This window comes from Pholcus phalangioides, unplaced genomic scaffold, assembly GCF_987345545.1.
Source record: "Pholcus phalangioides strain wild (caught in Gottingen) unplaced genomic scaffold, Ppha-v1.0 ptg000007l_1, whole genome shotgun sequence".
Classification (NCBI taxonomy): Eukaryota; Metazoa; Arthropoda; class Arachnida; order Araneae; family Pholcidae; genus Pholcus; species Pholcus phalangioides.
Genome location: NW_028301600.1, coordinates 24282816 through 24304471, shown reverse-complemented (window position 1 = coordinate 24304471; position 21656 = coordinate 24282816). Strand labels below are relative to the sequence as shown.

General features: G+C 34.6%; 1 protein-coding gene across 7 annotated transcripts in view; it reads left to right on the top strand.

Moving 5' to 3' along the window:
• Nucleotides 1-21656, top strand: part of LOC149085097 (uncharacterized) — a 36557-nt gene that overhangs the window by 9682 nt on the left and 5219 nt on the right. For 4 of the 7 annotated variants that reach the window (XM_089232886.1, XM_089232887.1, XM_089232889.1 and 1 more), the window contains exons 5-8: nucleotides 8893-9166; nucleotides 15448-15571; nucleotides 17459-17661; nucleotides 19292-19549. In XM_089232886.1, the coding sequence (XP_089089012.1) occupies nucleotides 8893-9166; nucleotides 15448-15571; nucleotides 17459-17661; nucleotides 19292-19549 (859 nt within the window). Of the gene's footprint in view, nucleotides 1-8892; nucleotides 9167-15447; nucleotides 15572-17458; nucleotides 17662-19291; nucleotides 19550-19722; nucleotides 19813-20446; nucleotides 20511-21656 lie in introns of those variants that run through there. The other 3 variants (XM_089232891.1, XM_089232892.1, XM_089232890.1) reach the window with 3 other exon arrangements.

The window sequence follows — 21656 nt, the reverse complement described above, 5'->3', positions numbered from 1 at the left end:
GAAACATGAGAGAAGATTATGTCCAGCTAGAGATGCCAAATGTTTTAAATGTTTGAAACTGGGACATTTCGGAAACGTTTGTTTAGCAAAGAAACCAAACCAGCATTCAAAAATTTTGTTCTTGGGTCATATTCAAGACAAAACAAACCAGGATTGGACAGTTTTTGTCAATATTATGAATAAGAAATTGAAATTTCGACTAGATAGCGGAGCAGATCATACAGTAATACCTGCAACTTTGTATCACAAGATGTTTCAGAAATTGAATTTGAAACCAGCTGATAGAACTCTCTGTGGTCCAGATAACACTCCGTTAAAAGTGCTGGGCATGTTCGAAGCATCTCTGAGCTATGTAAACAAGAAATGCACAGAAGAAATCTATGTCATCGATGGCTTGAAAAATTGTCTTCTTGGGAAACCAGCTTTGATATCCTTTGGTTTAGGACCCAATATCATTGCTGTTCAATGGATTACTGCAATAGATCCAAAAAAAGAGTTTCCTGAACTGTTCGAAGGACTTGGACTCATGAAGGAATGCTATTCCATACAACTCAAGCCTGATGCCATTCCATGTGCAGTAACATCGCCAAGACGAGTACCCATACCTCTTTTGAAGAAGACAGAAATCGAGATAAAAAGGATGGTCGAACAAAAAGTCATAACTCCAGTCACCGGGCCAACAGAGTGGTGCTCTCCTGTTGTCATAGTGCCTAGAAGTGATGGAAAGGTGAGAATTTGTGTGGATCTGATCGAGCTGAATAAAAATGTTTTACGGGAATTACATCCCTTACCCAAAGTGGAATACACACTGAATCTCTTATCTGGTGCTAAAGTGTTCTCAAAACTGGATGCAAATTCAGGATTCTGGCAAATCCCATTGGATGAAAAATCATCTTATCTCACAACATTTATTACTCCGTTTGGAAGATTCAGATTTCTTAGACTACCCTTTGGAATCTCTTCTGCTCCAGAACATTTCCAAAGAAGAATGATACAAATTCTAGAAAACACAAGTGGAACAGTTTGTCACATGGATGACATACTAGTGTGGGGGTCTACTCAAGAAGATCATGATGGGAGATTGAGAGAAGTTTGCCAGAAACTGAAGGATGTTCATTTGACTTTGAACAAAGAAAAATGTATCTTCTCAATGAGCAAAATTAAATTTCTTGGTCACATCATTGATAGCCAAGGAATTCATCCAGATGATGATAAAATCATTGCTATCAAGGAATATAAGTCACCAACAAATAAGAAGGAACTGAAACAGATGTTGGGCATGGCAAATTACTTGGCTCGTTTTGTTCCAAATTATGCAGAAGTGCTTTCTCCTCTAACTATGCTTCTCAGTAACAAAATAGATTTTGCCTGGGATATACCTCAGCAAAATGCTTTTCTCAAATGGAAGGAGATACTGTCATCTGATCCTGTTTTGAAAATCTTCAATCCCAACCATGAATCCATAGTTACTGTCGATGCATCTTCATATGGCTTGGGAGCCACCTTACGCCAAAAGCAAGATGATGGTCAGATTGGTGTTATTGCCTATGGTTCCAGAACTTTAACCACAGCTGAGACTCGATACGCCCAAATCGAAAAGGAAACCTTAGCTATTGCATGGGGTTGTGAGAAATTTAAGGATTACCTAACAGGAACTCATTTCAAGATAGAGAGTGATCATAAACCTCTGATTCCTATCTTCTCCAGAAAACATTTGGACGACTTGTCACCAAGGCTACAAAGGATCAAATTAAGGATGATGCGATACTCTTATGACATAGTTCACATTCCAGGAAAGGAACTGTGTGCAGCAGACGTTTTATCCAGGAGTCCTCAAGTGTATCCAAACAGGACAAATGAATTGGAAGACGAAATAGATGCATATGTTCAAATGGTTAAAGAGACTCTGCCAGCTTCATCGAAAAGACTGGAAGAACTACAAGAAGCACAACTTGCTGACAAAGTTTGTCAGAAACTTTCATCATATACAATGACGGGATGGCCTGCAAAGAAAGATGTCGATTCCTTTTGTCTACCTTTCTGGCAACATCGTTATGAAATCTCCATTTGTCTATATTGGAGAGAGTATGGTGGTCCCAGATTTCACAGGCATATGAGAGTAGATGAAGGGAATAGGTTTTGGAAACAGAGATGTCTGATGTGTGACGGGTGGAGTTTTTAAGGTTTCAATGAAGAAAGAAGAGTTTTTGGAGACACTTATGAAAGACGTAATCAACGTGGAGGTTCCAACGTAGGTCGGCAGATATAATTACCCAGATATTTATAATAGGAAACCCCTCGTTAATTAGAGAATTATTGATAAAGTAAGAAGAATCGAGAGGAAGTCTATTGTGAGGAAGTTTCATAAAAACTGTTTTTGAAGAATTAAGGGGTAATTGCCAGGACGAGCACCAAACACATTCAGAAATAATGTTAAGATCATTTTGGAGAGATGCTTGGTCGGATTCGTTATGCACTGTTTGGTAGATGATGCAATCATCTGCAGAGTCTGATACGGCAATGATGGAATTAGGAAGATCGTTTATATAAATAAAAAATAATTATAGTGAGAACCAAATCCTGGGGCATGCCAGACTTAACTTGGAGAAATGGGGAGTTCTGGCCCTTGAAGGAGACAAACTGACTGCGGTTGGTAAGGAAGGCTTCCACCCATTTAAGCAGTTGAACACATAGGCCAAGATTTTGGAGTTTAACTAAAAGTTTATTGTGGGGCACCCTGTCAAAAGCTTTTGAGAAATCCAAGAAAATTATATGTTTGGACGTTTTAACACCTATAAGAGATACAGAGAAATTAACTTTTTTTTCCAAAAACATATTAGGGAAGAGTAGAGGGAAAAACAGGTAGTCGGGTCAAACGCGGTAGTGCATTATCTCCAAATCTAGTGTTGTGATTCTCCCCCCCCCCCCAAAACATGTAAGTCACTGTTCTGCAGCCCTTAAAGAAATTTGAATGCAAATTAGGGAGTGAGAGGTAACTGTGATTTTTTTTTTTAAAATTTTAGGTAGAAATAATTGATTTCGTGCTTTATATATTATCTGCCATACTTGGCTAAATGTTTGAATAATCATAATGGTAAGTTCGTGAGTGTATTTATTATTTTTCAAGTAACATTGAAACACATCAGCAGAAAATTGAAGGGTTCACTGAACATAATTATGCCATTCTGTTTCTTGAATGAGAGGGGGTATGGGGTGAAATCAGATATCGATAGGTGTAACAAAACTGGGTATTACCCAGTTATAGTTTAAATCATATTCTCAAGATCAACATTGGAGGATAAAATTAAGAAAGCTTAGAGCTTGCTTATACAATATGTGTTACCAAAGAAGCATCTCAAAAGATTCAAAACAAGAAACAGGAAAACATCTATGCTGCTTGCTCCTCTCTAATGAGCTTGTGCTGGAATAAGAGAGCCTAGATATTTTGAACATCCACTAATAAAAATATGAAAGCAGCAGCAATAAGAAGAAAGTGGATAAATGGATAAAGTCAATGGAAAAAATAAAAAAAATTAAAGGATAAAGCTATAGGATGATCATAAGAAGAAGAGGGCAATTCTAAAAATTGTATATTTTGCAATGACCATTATGCACGGTTCAAATCAAGAAAAGAATGGATCCAGTACTGCATTTGTAGAGACTGGGCTCATATGAAGTACGCTGAAATACAGAGTAAGATGACACTCTTAACCAGCCATCTAGTTATGACGGCATGCCATTGTGAGAATTTTTCAGCCTAATTATTTCAATTTTTGAAAACTAATTGGTGATTATTTCATTAATTTTAATTTTTTTGTTGTTGATGATTTAAAACACAATTGTAAACATGATAAAGTCAGTTTAAAATAAACTTGATAAATACATTTTTTTATATGTATTTCAATGGGTATCTAGTTTTATCCCACCCATGGGGCAAAACCAAGTATTTATTCCTTTTTCAAAAAAAAAAAATCAATACAGTAGACTCTCAGTAACTCGACACCCTAAAAGTATCGACAAGCATGTAGAGACCTAAGCGGATGTCAAGTTAGTGGGGTTTCACTCAAAATTTTTGTCCGATTGTTTTTATGTACATAATTATATACATTCGAACAATTCCATTCAATAAAATACTAATTCTCATTAATTTTAATTTTGGGTTGTTTCATAATGGAATCAAAACATAAAAAAATTTACTTCACGAAAAGTAGTCAAATATATTTGTTTTTCTTTTCAAAGGGAAAACAAAAATTCTTCTTCATTATTGAATTTATCCCGTGATTGTTCGGCTTTTTCCTGAGTGCATAGGAAGTGACGTATCACATCTACAGCTCTTAAATAATGTATATGCAGATATTACTTCATCTAAATTTTTTGATTATATTTTTTTGAAACATGAAGTACTTGCTCTTTGGTTGATTGTTTATAGAATATCATCGTCCTCTATCAGAATCAATATTCAAAAATTCATCCTCAATAGAATCACCCGTAGTGCTATTTATGCTTTCTCCACACGTAATCTGAGAAGAATCTTCAGAGAAATTATTTCCCAAAGATTCAGAACAAAACCAACATGATGGAAGCAGTCCCAAATCGTAGCACTCGCGATTGACTTCCATGCAGAATCAATTATTTCATCAGCATCTAAAACAGAAATTTTTGCATCTCTTCCAACATCCACAAATTCACAAACTTTTTTGATCTGTAATTTTCTGTAAAAAGTTTTCGTACTTAGGATAATTCCTTGATCCACTGGTTGTGAAATTGCTGTTGAATTAGGTGGTAAAAGTATAATTTGATTGCTGAAAGGTCTGTTATTTTTGGATGAGAGGTGCAATTATCCAAAATAAATAAAACTTTTTCTTCTCACTCGAAAATTTTCTATCCAGCTTCCTCAATCATTATTTGAAAATCTCTAATGACATCCATGCCTTTTTGTTGCCATCATAGTCCACAGGAAGAGTTTTAACATTTTTAAAGCACTGCAGGTATTTTAATTTTCTTATAACTAACGGTTTAAATTTTTCAGAACTATCTGCGTTTGTTGCCAAAAGAACTGTCAAACGATCTTTATGTTTTTACTTCCTTTAAATTTTTCTATTTTGAAGGAAAGAGTTCGGTTAGGTCAGTGGGCAATGGAATGGTCCAGCGGGGCGATAGAAGCTACAAATATAGCATAGTATCTGATGGGTTAGCTTGAGTTGGGAGCAATGAGAGAAAAAATTTCTGAAGAAGGGGGCGATGGAACAAAAAGTTTGGGAAACTATAGGTTTGGCAGAAGGCAAAAAATAAACCAGCCTTATCACAATTAAACACATATGTATCTTTATGCCCTTCTATACAAATACAACGCCACAACAGGCAAATTGCCCAACGAGGTGGCTGACTTAAGAACATCATGGATCCCCGAGCCCCTACCTACTACTGCTACACCACACATGCACCCCCCCCCCACGGAACCCCCCAACGAATCGGTACATGCGGGAATGTGCGTGTACGTGTAGTGCAACCTGACGTAAAGTTTGTTTCTGTGTAATGCTTGTTATGTGTAGTGCTGTCATCTGCCCCAGTTTTTACTAACTATGAGTGAAGTGTTATGGTTGAATGATTTACCGTTGTAGGACTGTTGCTCTCTGTGGCGAGACTTTTTAACTGGGAGATTGGCTCGCATTCGTGCCTTGAAGTTGGGAACCACAGAAAACCAACTTCAGCCGACCACCACTGTGGGGTTCGAACCCGGATCCTCGCATCACGAGTCCGGCACTATAACCACTCGACCACCACAGCGGCAGTTAGTTTTCATTAGTTTTCATTATCATTAGTTTCAATTTTCCATATTCTTTGGTGAGTTCACTCAGAGTTTTACCCAATTCTAGTTTTTCAAAATTTCAACTTTTGATTTTAAAGTTAAAGTATGAAGTTTGTGTGGAGCCATTGTATTCACTGCCATTGATACTCACAATGAAAACCAAATGACATATTCAGTGTCTAACCAGGCTTTAGCTCTTTTTCTTTTATTCCTTTTCTAAGAAATCATAAAAATGAGTTCCAAAGAAAACATTCTCTGCAACAGACAATATCAAAACTCAGAATAGATAAGATTTTTATCCCTATTAGATGTTGATAATATCCACATTTTTGTTACCATGAATAGAATGAAAGATCTTTCCTGGAAATGCCACTAAAATGATAAGCTGGCCAACAGGTTCCAAACATTTATTCTTCATATGTACTGCTGCCCCCAATGCATAAAAGGGACACATCATATATAGAGAACAATTAGACAAAAGATTGTTTAAATACCCACAATGTCAAAAAATTCTTAGAACTGAAACACATGGGCAATTGTAAAAACCAGTCGTGGTAGAGGGACAAAAGTAGTGGTTGACTTGAGTAGAGTTAAGCCATACATGTGTCAAGTTAAAGAGTTTTCGTTACATTAAAATTAGTATTTTGCCAACCAAGGGAATAATAGATGTCAAGTTATCTGGATAGTTGAGTTATCCATGTGTCGAGTTATCAAGATTCCACTGTAATTGAAGAAAACATTTTAAACAAAAAAATCGCTCATAGTCGGCTAGTTGAAAATGCATTTTTTTGTCACAACATGGTCATTTTCTACACACGAGGGCTAACTAAACTGTGACCTACAATTTATTGCCATTCTGAACAGCAACCTATTTATACTCACAGAGAAGTTGGAATGCTAACCCTGCTATAGCAATCTTTTTCTGTGGTCATGTCGCAGTTTCTGTTGTACCCCTGCATCAGGGAAGGTTCTGACAAGGACGAACTAGGTATAGAACTTGCGACACCTCTAAACATCCTTTGGTACTTTAGGCAAGTATCTTATCGACCTGGGCTACCATGCCCTATATCTGTTGAAGCTGTATGACAAAGTTTTTTGTTTTTATTTCATGTTTAAGAATAATGTGGACTTACAAACATTTGGTACCCGGTTTCGCCCCACTTTCCCCTACTGAAAGTTAGAGTAGAAAACCAGTTTCTTATTGATTTTGCATTGGAAATGCATACTCCAAAAGTTCATAATGTAAAATACTTAAATGTATATATACACTGCTCAAAACAATTAGAGGAGCACATGATTTTAACAAAATTATGCAAAGATGTATACCGATAAGTAACATAAAATGAATCATCCATAATTTAAAGCCTAGAAAGCAGGAAACGGAAGAAGAAAACTTCATATGCAAATCAAAGTTCATGACGTCAAAAACCAGAAAAAGGAGATAAGGGCAGAAATCGGGATGTTGCAGAAACGCCTGTTTTACTGCCGTAACTGTGAAATTTGATTGCGCAGTATTTTTTTTTGAGACAAGGTGACTTGAGGATGCCTCAACAACATGATTTACCGGAATCCATGGCATGGCGTGTTATAGGCAGACTGGACTTGCAGATTGCACTTCTTGAGGAGTGGAACAGTATTCCCCAAAGTCTGATCGATAATCTCATCGCATCCATGGCAAACAGGTGTGCAGCAGTCTTAGCTGTTCGAGGAGACCACACGCCCTATTAAAACTCATGCATCATGTCTAAACAGTACTTTTTTTTATCGTTTACATGTAACCAAATTGTTGCCCTAAATCATCTTTTCATGTTTTTTCCATATTTTCAAAGAATTAAAGCTTAATTCCAAATTTTTTTACGTCTTTTTTCTGTATTGCGCATTGATACGCATGTACTATCCATTGTATGCCAATACGTGGCTGTCTCGCATGGTTTTCTTCACTTTTTTGCTTGCTGCCCTAATTGTTTTGAGCAGTGTATATATTACAGACTTTTACACACACACAACAATTATTGTGTTAGTGAGAACTTGATAAAAAACCCATTTCTTTACTTAGTCACGTGAGTAATTTTAGCATCAGAGTATAGGTAATGACCAGAAGATTGGTTAATACAATGGGAACCACCCGTGATGGACACTCCTTATTAGCAAACATCTCCAGTTAACTGACACTCTTTGGAATCTCTTGAAATAGGGTTTTAATGTATTTCACTTCTTATTAGCAGACAAAGTTTTTGAACCCAGGATTGACTATTATTGAGAGGTTACTATAGTAATTTTCCATTTTATTAATTACTTTGTTTAACTGCAACAATAACTTTCTTTGCGACTGAAATTTTTAGTGGGTGGTTGTAATGGTGCAGAATATGTGTTTTCTTCAATATCTTCCTCAAAACAGGTAATTGATAAAGTTTAAAGATAGGTTTTTCATATTTTGCTATGCATAACCTATATACTGGGTAGTAATGGAAGTCCCTGGGCCACATTTTATTGGCAAACGATTGATCCTAGAGGCATATTTCTAATTAGAAAAGTATCCAAATACTGTGTAGACCTCAGGTATGTCATTCATAATACAAGGGGTTGTATAGTTATTAAAATACGAAAACTAACTTTTTATACGGACACCCTGTCCTCAAAAACCCAATTGCTTCATTATACTTGTTTACACTGTAATTTATTGCAAAATTGTGCATGTATTTCATTATTGAATATGTGATTGTCTTGACCATACAATATAAATGTGTTAAGCCGGAAAACTTCTTGAACAGAAAATTCTTTGATATGAGAAAAAAAATCAGAGCCTGAGAAATAAGACTTCATAAATGGTGAAATGTATCAAATTAAGACTTCTTAAACATTATCTACTGTAGTTATATTTTTATGAAGATGCTGCATATAAATGAAAATGTTATTTAAACTGACTGATTGTTTCCTGAAAAGAAAACTAGTGAGCTAAAATGTGTACAACTTTTTGTTTCTTAACAGCTTTTCTCTAAATTAAATTTTTGCATTTTTCTTTTTTAAATTTTACAAATTTATTTCTAGTTGCAGTTCTCGAAGTATTTTTCTTTTCATTTCAGCAGATGTCTTCAAGTGATGAGCTCGATTTTTCAAATGCTGAAGAGAGTGCAGAAGATTTCTCAAACCCTGAAGATGCTGAAGATTTTGCAAATTCTACTGATTCTCGTGAAAATTCAAGTCGAAGGGGATTGCAGTTATTTCGGATGCTACAAAGTCATGCTCCACCAAAGTATGGATGCAATGTAAACTTTGCAGACTATTTTGATCGGATGGCTATCCACTATGCTGCTGAAACTGGCAATCTGTTAGTTGTCAAAAGGCTTCTTGAAGCTGGTATGTTAACATTTTTTTAAATGTTTTATTCAGTTTTGATTTTAAATTAGTCTCATTTTCTTTTTTTGGTTAATATCCATCAATTACTACAATTTTATTCAAATATTTTCAATCACCCTTGCTTCTTGTGATAATTCAGAATTTTATATTTTTTAAAGTCTTAAATATTAATAAAACTAATAAAATGCCTGCAGCCCTCTCTCAATAAAATGAATGAAAGAATGATGAGCCCACAGTTAAATTTTCCCTCTTTTGGTTAGATTTTGAACATATTGGCACAGGGACCAATTTTGTCAAACTGCACCAAAACAATGACAATATAAAAAAAGGAAAATTTTCCTTGTCATGCCAAGAAAGTAAGCCTACGTAAAACAATGACCTGGATTGTAAACTTTCCCTCTTTTAATAAAATGACTATGATGCGAGGAAAAAATTACCAAACGATCTTGTACCATTTGAGTACATTCTCAGATTGATTTTTTTTTATTTATCCAACAATTTAATTCATCAGCAAACGACAATGAAGAATGATAACTTTTGTTTCCTTTTAAAACATAAGAATATTAATATTTTTAGGTTTTTACACAGAACAACATTTTAAACTTGATTATCGCAGAATATTAATTTTTCATTTAAAGTTATTAGCGCTAAAAGGTTTAACGAAATAGAATGTTCTCACCTATTCAGTCTGTCGAGACACCTTTCACAACGTCCCCATCACAGGAACCACAACTTTCTATTTTGAATGTTGGACAAGTGCTTGGACTTGTCCCAAGCAAACTTCCAGTGATGCGGGCCCAGCAGGTAATTTACGTTGATTAGTCCAGGGATGAAGTAGACAAGTCCAAGTTGTCAGCTAGGAGAGAACACGTCACCTCGAGTTTTCACATGAAGGAATTCCGTACAGGCAGTGAGATGGCAACCAGGAAGAGAAGCGGGATGACTGGAATGGTGCCAAAGCGGTGGCGGTACGAAATGCCTCAGGAAAGAACTGCAGTGAAATGAGATGAATTGAATTGCTATTGTACCCAGCACATTTCTTGTATTTAAAGGGAATAATTCCCATCATCCATCATCTTAGTGACAAATCTCTGAGAATCGGTGCACTGCAACATTAACATAATTCTTTGACAGACAATTTCTCATTTGCATATTTTTACAAAATAAAACATTATTACACAACTATGACATGGAATCTGGCAACACTGAAAACATAAACATTGAAGACCTGGCCATGGTAAATAACATTAGGATTATTGTAAATTGAGGAATTTCATAATATTGACAATAAAAGTGATCCATGGTCCACCATCGGTGTGAAGGTAAATATTGCACATTTTAAATATAATTATATTTGCTAAACATTTCTAAATTAAAACATATATCACACATTTTAACTGAGGTAGATGATGACTCTTTGCGGGGTTCTCACCAGCGATCCATGGAACCCTACCACATGGACAGGAGGGTAACAGGACAGGATCCCCATACAGGTGTAAATGGAATTTAGATAGGACATCGGCAACCTGACTTTTGGTTCTGATCTCCTCCAGTAGCCGAGAGGTCCTTCGGGTCTAAACTAAATAAATGAATGAAAATGTGAATTTATGACGGACCCTAGGTTGTCATGTTTTAAAATGTATAAGTGAAGGGGTGTTTATTTTAAGAAGTGTGGTATATTTTTCTTAAAATTTGAAAAAATTAAAATTCATTGGGCTTAAGATGTTTTTTTCTGTTGATTTGTGGGATTTGGATTTGAAAAAGAAACAAATATCTGCTGATTATAGTAATGTTTCCAATTATATTCTTTCCAAGTTTAAAAAAAATAATGGCAAACAATAAAGTAAGAAAAAGTACATAAAAAATGTCAGATGGATCATTTTTTGAATCATTTGTGTTTAAATGGTATTGTATAACCTTTTGACCCAATATATATGCAATGGCATCAGAGCCAGGGGTGCTGTGGATGCTCAAGTACCCATGGTAATTTGTGGCATGAATCCGAGTGACCCCAGAATTGATTCAGAAATTAAAATTACTGATATAAAACTAAAGATGAGCACCCACGGCTTCGAAACACTTCCGATGACCCTGTATATATTCATTGTTGATTCTCAGTTGACGAACTTAATTCATTCCTGAAGTCTGTTCGCAAACTGAAACAGTTTTTTCCATATGAATCAATGGAAACTGAATTATTCTCTTTCTGGGACCCTGAAAATTTCTAGTGTGAACTTTTACAACAGTACTTTTTTGCTCATGTGCATAATGCTAAGTCATTAAACTAATACTCAAAAAATAACTAATACAAAAGAGGGGGCCACATTTTCTTGCGCTAATCTATATGGGTCAATATTTCCTTGATACATACAACTCACATGATCCTGCTTGTTAGGTACTTGACCTCTAAAGTGACATAAATTTGTTATTTTTTTGCTCTTTTTAGTCATAAATCATTGAAAAATGAGGCTGGCTATACCTAGGAACAAAAATATTACATGATGTTGTTGCAAAAATCCTTGAAAAGTTCTTTCGTGTAGGGCTCAATAATATTTGAAATGATTGTTGATCCATCGCCTGGATCATAAGAGTTGTATTTAGGGGTTGGGAATTAAAATTGAAATCTAATTTTTCTCAAAAAACTATTTTGTGGAAAAAAAAATATATATATACATATATATATGTACAGGGCATCCATAATTATAAGACCCTATTTTAAAGTAGCTTACAGGTGAAACCAATCATCAGAAAATTGTGCAATTTTGTGGAGGACTTCATGAAGTGATGGGAATTTGTTTCAGGGGGGAAAAATTTGTTGTAAATGTCGCCGCCACCAGAAGATGTTTTATTAAGAAATGACACATTTAAGCAAATGTTTATAATTTTAACAATTGTTAAACACTTTTACAATTGTTACTTCAACAAAACGTGTTCCACATGATGGCTATCATTTTCAGATACCTTGTGAAATCGCAAGATGGCATGTTCCACAATTGACCAAAGTGTGTGTGGGGAAATGTTCAGCACGTGGCGTGAAATGCTGCCTTTAAGGTCAGGTAAAGTTCTTGGATTATCACAACTTACCAGACATTTCAAATGCCCCCAAAGCCAAAAGTCACATGGATTAAAGTCAGGGGATTGGGGAGGCCATAGATTAGGGAAGTGCCGGCTGATGACACGTTCTTCTGTAAAATGTGTGTTTTAATAACATTTTCTTAACACACACTGCAATGTGTGGAGGAGCTTTGTCTTGCATAAAGATTGTGTGTGCAAGGCAGTGACATGCTTTCAGAGCCAGAACAATTTTGTTCTGTAACAGCAATGCCGAAAGAAGGTTTGAATGAATGAAAGAATGCTCCGAAGGTTTTTAACATTCATTGGACCTTTTCGAATCCTCTTCCAAGTCCAATATTTCTGTAGAGCAGTTATTGTGGAATTGCTGTTTTGGTAAAACAATTTGACTCAGAAAGCGCGATCTTGTAAACTTATCGTTATTATGAGCAGCAAACATATTGAGAAACAAGATCTCTACGAATGTTTCTAGATTTTGTAACAGCTGCTGCATGACATGACATAAAGTTACATGTTTACTACAGGTATTCAAAGTGAAACACCCTCTGGTGGTGACATGTGCAACTAATTTTTTCCCCTGAAACAAATTCCCATCACTTCATGAAGTCCTCCACAAAAATTCGCACTTTTCTGTTGACAGGTTTTACCTGTAGGCTACTTTAAAATAGGGTATTTTAATTATGGATGCCCTGTATATATATATATGCAGTGAAACTTTGATAGGTGGCCACCTCTATTCCCTGGCCAACTTCCCTTCCAGCCAGTTTTTTTTTGGAATGAACAATAGGCTCCATAGACATAATACAAAAATCACCCCTATTCTGCAGCCACCTCTGTATGCAGTCAGCGGCCAATCTGTCTGAGGTCACTTCCTTATAGATAAAAGTTGAAAAAAACAAGTTTTTGTGCTTTTTTCTCTTCCCAATACATTCAGAGCTGGTAGTTCTCTTTGTATAACCTTATAATCTCTTCACACATCAGCATAAATACCTTTTCGGATTAATCAGATTTTCTGTTCATGTGTGACACTGTCAGGTTGGAAACATTTGTAAATAGGATGACAAAGGCTAATGCTGTATGGTTGTTGCTAGCTGATAAATCAGAAAAATTTGCTTCCGGGGTGACAGGATAAACCAGACAAATGATCTATGATCTTTGCTGAATAGGTAAAGGATGTGAAGATTTTGGCTTAGGGGCCGTTCAAGTATTACATCATCATCAATAGAAGGGGAGGAGGTTTCCGATTTGCTGACTTTTGATGACAAAGGGGGGGGCGGGGTTTGGATAATGCTTATGTCATCAACCACCCTTTATGAAAATATGAGTTAGGATTCGGAGGGGCAGAGCTGATGACGAAATTTTGCTGACAAGGGGGTCAAAAATGGCTAAAAATTTGCTTACGTAATACTTGAATGGCCCCTTTGCAGATACTTTCTTCACCTTTTAGTGCACAGAGATTCAATAGAACAGTGAGGGAGTAAATAGATGTTGTAGCCTTGTATTTGTATAAAGGATGTCATTGTATCGAGAGAACTTTTACCTTACAGACTATAGGTTATTCTGAACAAGATTTGAATAAATACTGTTGTAGAGAGATTTATCGTTATATCGAGTACCATTGCAGTGAGGTTTCACTGTATATGTATCTGTTTTGTGGGCATTGTAAATAAATTGAGCATAAGATTTTTTGTGACATTGAAAACTGTTATTTTGACATACCCCCTGAAATGTATTTTTCTTGTCATACAACCCCTATTTGGCAGTCACCTCTGTAGACAGCCACTTTTTTTGCGGAATGTCGAGTGGCCGTCTTTAAGGAGTTTCACTGCATACATATATATCCATGTGGCCGTAGATTTCTGAGATATATGGTGGTCTTGCAAGGGTCTGTCAAGACTTTTTTATTGGGTTCTGTTTTTGTGAAAAATTTCCTCATTTTTGTGAAAAGGGTAATTAATTTTATGAAAAATAGTGATTTTGTCGGAAGCAAAATAACCTAGTTAATTTATCACAAAAGAAATGAAATGCCAAATTTATGGTTTCATTCATTTGTATTTTGTCAAGAGTCCAGTTTTCAGATCTGAAATTTTGTAAAATGTTCAGAAAACTGACACAAATTTTCACTGGACAGACCTGTCTTGAGAATTTCATGTTTATAAGGCGTGGTTTTCACAAATTGCATGTTCGTGAACCTAAATATTTTTTGTTATTCATGAATTCTGAATTGTTTACAAACCAAGCCTTTCGTAAACTGAGGGCTATATTTTTTGTACAAGTAAATTTGTAACTTGCATGGAAAAAATGGTATGCATGTCAATTTTGTGATTCATGTGAGGAGATATGAGTCAGAATGAATGCAATGGCAATATCAAATAGAACAGACATAAAGCAAAAGAAAAGAATCAAACTTTCAGTTCATATTGTTTTGTATTTTTATGAATATCCTTTGATTCTTAACCCTTTCTCTGCAAAGCTGAGATGTCTCGCTTCCTGTAAAGCACACTTCTTAATTTAAAATGATTTTGATCTCCATCAACATTGTCAGATCATTTCCCAATAGACAAAGCCATTTTGATAACAGAGAAGACAACTTTGAAATCTTTCTCCCTTACCCCCTTGTCTAATTCAAAGTAGTGAAAGAACACACATACAGTATATAGAATATGATAAAGATATATAGAGTGTTTTTTTTTTCTCATCTGAAAAGAACCTTCTTGAAAAAGATGTGGCATTTTTAACAAGAATTCGTGAAAATATTTATGCCATATAAGGGAAAAAGAAGACCCGGGGATTGAATTTTACCAATACTTCAGAGAAATAAATTAAGTTTTCTTCAATTTTTTTTCCTTAAATCTGAAACAATAATTTTGAAATTGTGAAAAAATACTTAATGAAAGCTAGTTTCTCTCTAACTTTTTGTCTTTTTTTTCTTCTGTTCTAAATGACATAATGCATGTTTGACTCCATAAAATAACTGGAGTAAGTATAAGTGTTTAGATGTGATGGAAAATTATTTTTTCAGGCACTGAAACTCCAATAAAAAAAACATCTTGAAGCTTCAATGAATGTATCAAAATGAAATACCTGTATGTAATGACATTGTTTTTAAAATAAAGTGCTTTATATACAAAATTTTTTTAATGTGTAATTTTGTGTGCAACTCATACAGTATATTCTACGTGAAAGTTTTGTTTTGTTTATAATTTTAGGGTGTTTGCTTCACGTGTCAGACAACAGTGATGTAACACCTTTACATCTAGCTGTGCGGGGACAGCATGTCAAAATGGTGGAGTTTTTGCTTGGTGCTGGTAGTCGTGTAAACAGTAAAACTAGGTTAGAAGTGAATTTTCTATTTTTTTCTTTTTAGATCTTACATAATTTTTCGTTGTCTGTAAAGATTTTGTTTTCATTTTATGTATAGTAAGGCCCTGATTATCTGAGGTACTGTAGACCCAGACCTACCTTGGATAACCAAAGACTTGATTAATACAGAACTTACTAGATTTTAGGTAAAGATGCAAATGATGGAAATTACATGTTTGCAAAAATTCTTAATAATTATGCAATTCAATAAAAATATCAAAAGTAAACAGTATAAAATTGCATTAAATAAAGTACTGTATTATGCTTACAATTTCAAACATTTCAAATATTTCTGTACTCACTTTAAAAAATCAGCATTTTCACTGTGAGGGTACTGTGTTATGTGTGTTTATGTGTATGGTATCACTGTTTCACATAACACAAAGTTCTTGCTACATTGAAGTTGTAGTTTGTAACCAGTTTGTCTTAATGCAAGGCATTTTGCACATGGTTTTACTTTGCACCTACTTTTTCTAAATCAATATATATGAAAGGCACCTTGGTTTATCCCAGTCTCTGTTAATAAACGTTCTTCTGTATAATACACTATTAATGTAGTATGCAGTATATCATTTGACACTCTCAGGACTAGGGGTATGTTGGATAGTCAAAATCCTTTAATTACTGAAAGGATGTATCAGTGGAATTTCTTAGGGGTGCAAACATAATATGTAAACATGGATACTATTTTAAATGAAATAAATAACTACTAGCAGTAGTAAAAGTCATAAGATGAGATAAAAGTTGTGGTAGAAAAAGTTTATATGAGTTTTGATTTAGTTAGCTAGAACCTCAGCCAGCTCAAAGTAAGTTTTATACAGTAAATAAGGGGTATATGGTTAACTGAATGTGTCAGATAATCGAGAACCTACTGTATTTCATGTATATAGCCCTGTGGTTTTTCTAGCTATTATGGGCTTGTATTTATCATGTCTGGGCAAATTAAAAATATATATACTCTATCAAATTTTCCTTCGAGCGGAGCATAATTCTATTGTTGTGTAAACAATTATTTGCACCAGGGCCCCACATCCAGGAGCCAGACCCCACAGGCTGAAATCGTTGGCAGGCCAGAATTTTTCTCGGGGCCCCTCTATAATAAATTTATAATGTAAAACACCAAAAAATTATATCATTAATCCTATACTAGAGCTTTGTCTGCCTCCCTCATGGCTGGCTAGTGTAGATATTTCAGTTCTGCTTGCAGGTGTTGTGGCTTGCATAATTGGCTCAAACAATTGGACACTTTGTTACACTTTTCTTTTGTATCAGATGATGATTTAGAAATATTAAAATACAATAAATTGCAATCAAAACAGGTCAGTGACCCAGCTTGATAGCTTTAAAAAAAGATTATATTGCCTGAAGTTGTTAAATAACTATTTCTTTTGAAAGGAAAAACAAATCGAACTGGATTTATCTTCCTAATGGGCCTGATGTGATCATTATCATACTTTTATTTAAAAAGGTAAATTTTATGAAATGTGTGCTTTTCCACAGACTCAATGTCCTTGCTTTGGTGATATGTTGCACAAACAGATTTGCATGTATATACAAGATTGTTTCGATATCATTATCAGGAAATATACAATGGATATTATTCAAAAGTTAAAAAAAAATAATTCTTTTTTTCCCCTTCCTTTCTCTCTTAGGCTGAAAACCTATAACCATCCCTTTTTTGTACTTTGTTATCTTTATTTAAAACATAAAAACACATCACTCATCACTCTTAAATTGAATGTAATTCATAAGAGTGCATTTCAATTGCAATAAAAGCAATGTTTTTAGCTATATCTGTTTTTGATTAAAAATTATTTAAAAAAAAAACAATAATTTTTGAATTGTTTATTATTTTAGGGAAAAATGGTCAGCATTACACTTGGCCTGCAGCCTAGGAAATTTCAAAATTGTGAAGTTGCTAATAGAAAATGGAGCTTTCTTAGAAGCACTGGATGCATCTGAACAAACACCTTTACTTGTGGCTGTAAAGAGAGGTCATTTTGAAGTTGTGCGCTTACTGTTGAAGGAAGGGGCCAGAGCAGGTGTTGAGGAAATCCATGGTAATAAATTTGATAATATAACCATGGTAAACTTATTTCACTATATCACTCATTTTTACATTACTGCTATAGATTAAGAAAATATATATAATAATTTTTTTTATTAGTGTTAAAGTCTTCCAGTTAAAAATAATTAAACTTCAAGGTGTGAATGCAAGCCAATCTCCCATTTAAAAAGAGAGAGAGAGAGAGAGCAGTCAGGTCTACAACATTTAAAATTCAGGCATAATACAAAACAGGTAAAATAACCTGCCCTGTTGTTGCTTCTGAATTCAGAAGACAGATAGCAGCACTATTTTACCACATAACAAGCATTGCTCAGAAACAAATTTCATGTTAGGTACACAACACATACACCACCAGAGTCACCATTCTACTTGTACATACAGTGGTGCACTTTTTCATAGTCATCAATAATAATGCCACAACCACTGGTATCCAACATCCTCCGAAGTTTCAGGTCATAAATATGGCTGATGATTACATTTAATGAATATAACAATCTGCAGGTTGATAAAATCAATATTTCAAATATATATATATATATATAATGTTAATACTTTCTTTTCAGCCCCTATGTATACAGGGGGATTCAAAACTCAACATACAAACTTTTAGGGGAGGTAGGACGGGGTAGCCCAGATCAGTCATCTGAAGTATACTCATCTCAGTATACTCACCAGATACTCATCTGAAGTAACAAAGGATGTTTAATGGTGTTGCAAGTTCGATACCCGATCTGTCCTTGTCAGAAACTTTCCTGACACAGAGGCACAACAGAAACGGTGACATAATCACAAAGAGAGAGACAGACCTCTGGGTGAGTACAAAAAAAGGGGCTGCTGTTTTGAATCAGCAATAAATTGTAGGTCCCGGTCTGATTACCCTTCATGTGCAAAAAATGACAGTGGTGTGACAAAAATGATCAAAATGATCAATTTTAGGGGAGGTAGAAAACACAAAAACAAAACAGAATCACATAAGAATGTATGACTGGAAACCCCAACCTGATCAGCTGGAGGATAAATGAAGATGCAGAGATGACAAGCCAATAATGGGTGGAAAAACTCTTTATTTACCACGATCATCCGATTTATCTAGCCTGGATTTCTTCTTGTGGGGGGACCCTGAAAGCCATGGTCTGCGAGATGTCCATTGACTTTGACACCAACCTTGTTGCGAGAATCTCCGTTGCAGCTGCAAACGTCAGCAAAATGCTGGGTATTTTTGAACGTTTTTGACAATCAATGTGTTGCTGTTGTGAGGGGTGCATAGTTGTAGATGGTAAGAACTTTGTATGCGTGTTGTGAAACTTAACATGTATGCGTACTGTCCTTGTTTAAAGTATCACTAAATAAAGAGTTTTCCCACCCATTATTGGCTTGTCATTTCAGCATATTTGTTTATCCTCCAGCTGATCGGGTTGGGGTTTCTGGTCATACTTTCCTATGTGATTCTGTTTTGTTTTTGTGTTTCTACCTCCCCTAAAACTTTGTACACACTAAAAATGTTTCACTTTTGCTGAATTATGTGAGGAAGCTTAGAATCATAAACTTGTAAATCATGATTTTAATTTTATCGATTGCAAGTGCATTCTTTTTGCTGATTTTAGTAATTGTGTTTCTTTCAGGCTATACACCATTAAGTGAGGCTGTATGGAATGGTGATGAGCAAATTGCTAGAATTTTGATATCTTTTGGTGCTAGAATAAGTGGTCATTATCACTTATTGCATTTCACAATAATGAGAAAGTCGTACCCACTGTGCAAACTTCTTGTTGATGCAGGAGGTGCTTATCTAGACTATCATGATGATAATGGTGATACTCCATTACATGTTGCTGTTAAATATGCTGAAGTCAAAATTGTGAAATTATTGCTGGAAAGAGGTATATAAATTTTTTCATTACCAAGGTTTCTCAAAGTTTATCATCACCAAGTAATTGATTCTTTAAATTATTTTGCTTAATATTTTTTTTTGATCCTGCAGCTTCAAAGTACATAAAAGTTCACTTTTTGATCTGAAACATCATCTGAATCACAATATTATCCAATTTTTTAGATCACATTCCAAAACACTGGAGGAGGGAGAAATTAAAGATCCACCATCTTAGATATACAGTACTGCTCAAAAGTCTTGACAACAATAAATGTGTGTGCAAAATTTATATTTGAATTTTATAATGAAATCTATCCTATGAAACATAAACACATTACATCAATTATGAGTACCTCCACATCCTTTACCTATGAGTCTCATTACAAACTATTATGAACAAAAAATTATGTATCTAAACTTTTTATATTCAGAAAAAAAAATTAATTTAGTTTTGTTGGTTCAAAAGTCTTTTGACACAAACAAACAAGAAAGCAAAAACTACTAAACAATCGTATCAGTTATGTATTGAGCACTATACCAAAGTAGAATAAGTAGTTGAGATTGTTAAACTACTCACCATGTTTTGGTATGGACTCAATGAGTTTGTCGCATTGTCAGTGGACATTTTTTTTACATTCTTTTTTCACACAATTGAAGAAACCATCAAATTTACATAATTTCTGGCACCGACTTGTCTGTCGAACTCAATCCACATATGCTCTATGGTATTCAAGTGAGGGCTCTGACTTCATCAACCATAAAACTCTCATTTTGTTCCTTTCAAGTAATTTCTAACAACCTTTGAGCTATATTTAAGGTCATTGCCATGCTGGAATATCGGTAATAATTTCATGTAGTTATGAAATGAATTTTTGTAACAAAACTTTTGTCCCTTGTGTTTTTTCAGAAGGCAAAGAAGGACCAACACCTTTAGCAGAGAAGCATCCTCATTTTCACCTTTGTGTTTAACAGTAAGAACCCATAATACCTTAATAATTACCTTATAACTACCCATAGGAACCTTTAATACCTCATATGTGTACTATATATTGCCCATTTGTATCTTGGATTTTTTCTCTTGTCAATAGAAAGATCCTTGCTCTTCTGTAATTAATAACATTTTTTTTTTGCTTTTAAGACCACCAAACAAGTTGCCAATGTTCAGCTGATGTTTTAAAAGTGATAAACTCTCATTCAGTCCATGTTTTGAATTAAATTCATTAGGTTTTTTTGCCTAGTGAACATTTCAAGGGTCCTTCTTGCATTTATTATTTTATCTCTCCTATCTGTTGTCTTCTTTGATTGCATTGAAAGAAAATTATTTTTTACATTTTCCCGAGATTATTAAACATGGTTTCACACACACTTATGAACTGTCTTGAAAAACAAAAATCACTTGCTACTTGAACTTGACTACACCACTTTCTTGAAGTCGTAATTATTTTCTCAAAAAAAAATCCAACAAATATTTTTTATGTTTTACAGTTTTCATTATATGTTCTGTATAATGCTACTATAAATTCATATTGAATAACAATTAATTACTTCTATATTTGATTAAACCTTTTTTGTCAAAACACTTTTGATCCATCCAAAAACAAAATTAGACAATAAAAGCTCTCTAACCCCAAACAAACTAATTTCAGCTATACAGGTGTCAACAAGTCAACAAATATCTTCCTTCTGCTTCACATATGTCAAGGTCAGGGCAATGCATGCAAATGAGCTGGTGCTGCAAACATTATTGCATTTGTCAAAAGACTTTTGGGCACTACTGTATATATACCCATAATGCAAATAAGGTGCAAAAAGCCATGATCATGTATCATGTCCAGACTTCCGGCTCTATCTAAGAAATGTGTGTGGTCCACCTGTGATTAGTTTGAGTATAAAATCTCTGCACCAATTGGTAACAAGCTTCTCATTATAAGCGGGTCCAACTATATGCAGTCATAATTATCATAATGTAATTTATAAAAATTATTTTCTGTAAATGCAGGCTATTTTAGTCCTGGAACTCTTCTTTCACCTAAAATGATTAAAATAATAAAATGTACCTTAATTACTGTAGAAAAATTTTTTATAACTAGTTTTTTTGTAGTAGCAGTGCTAAGCAA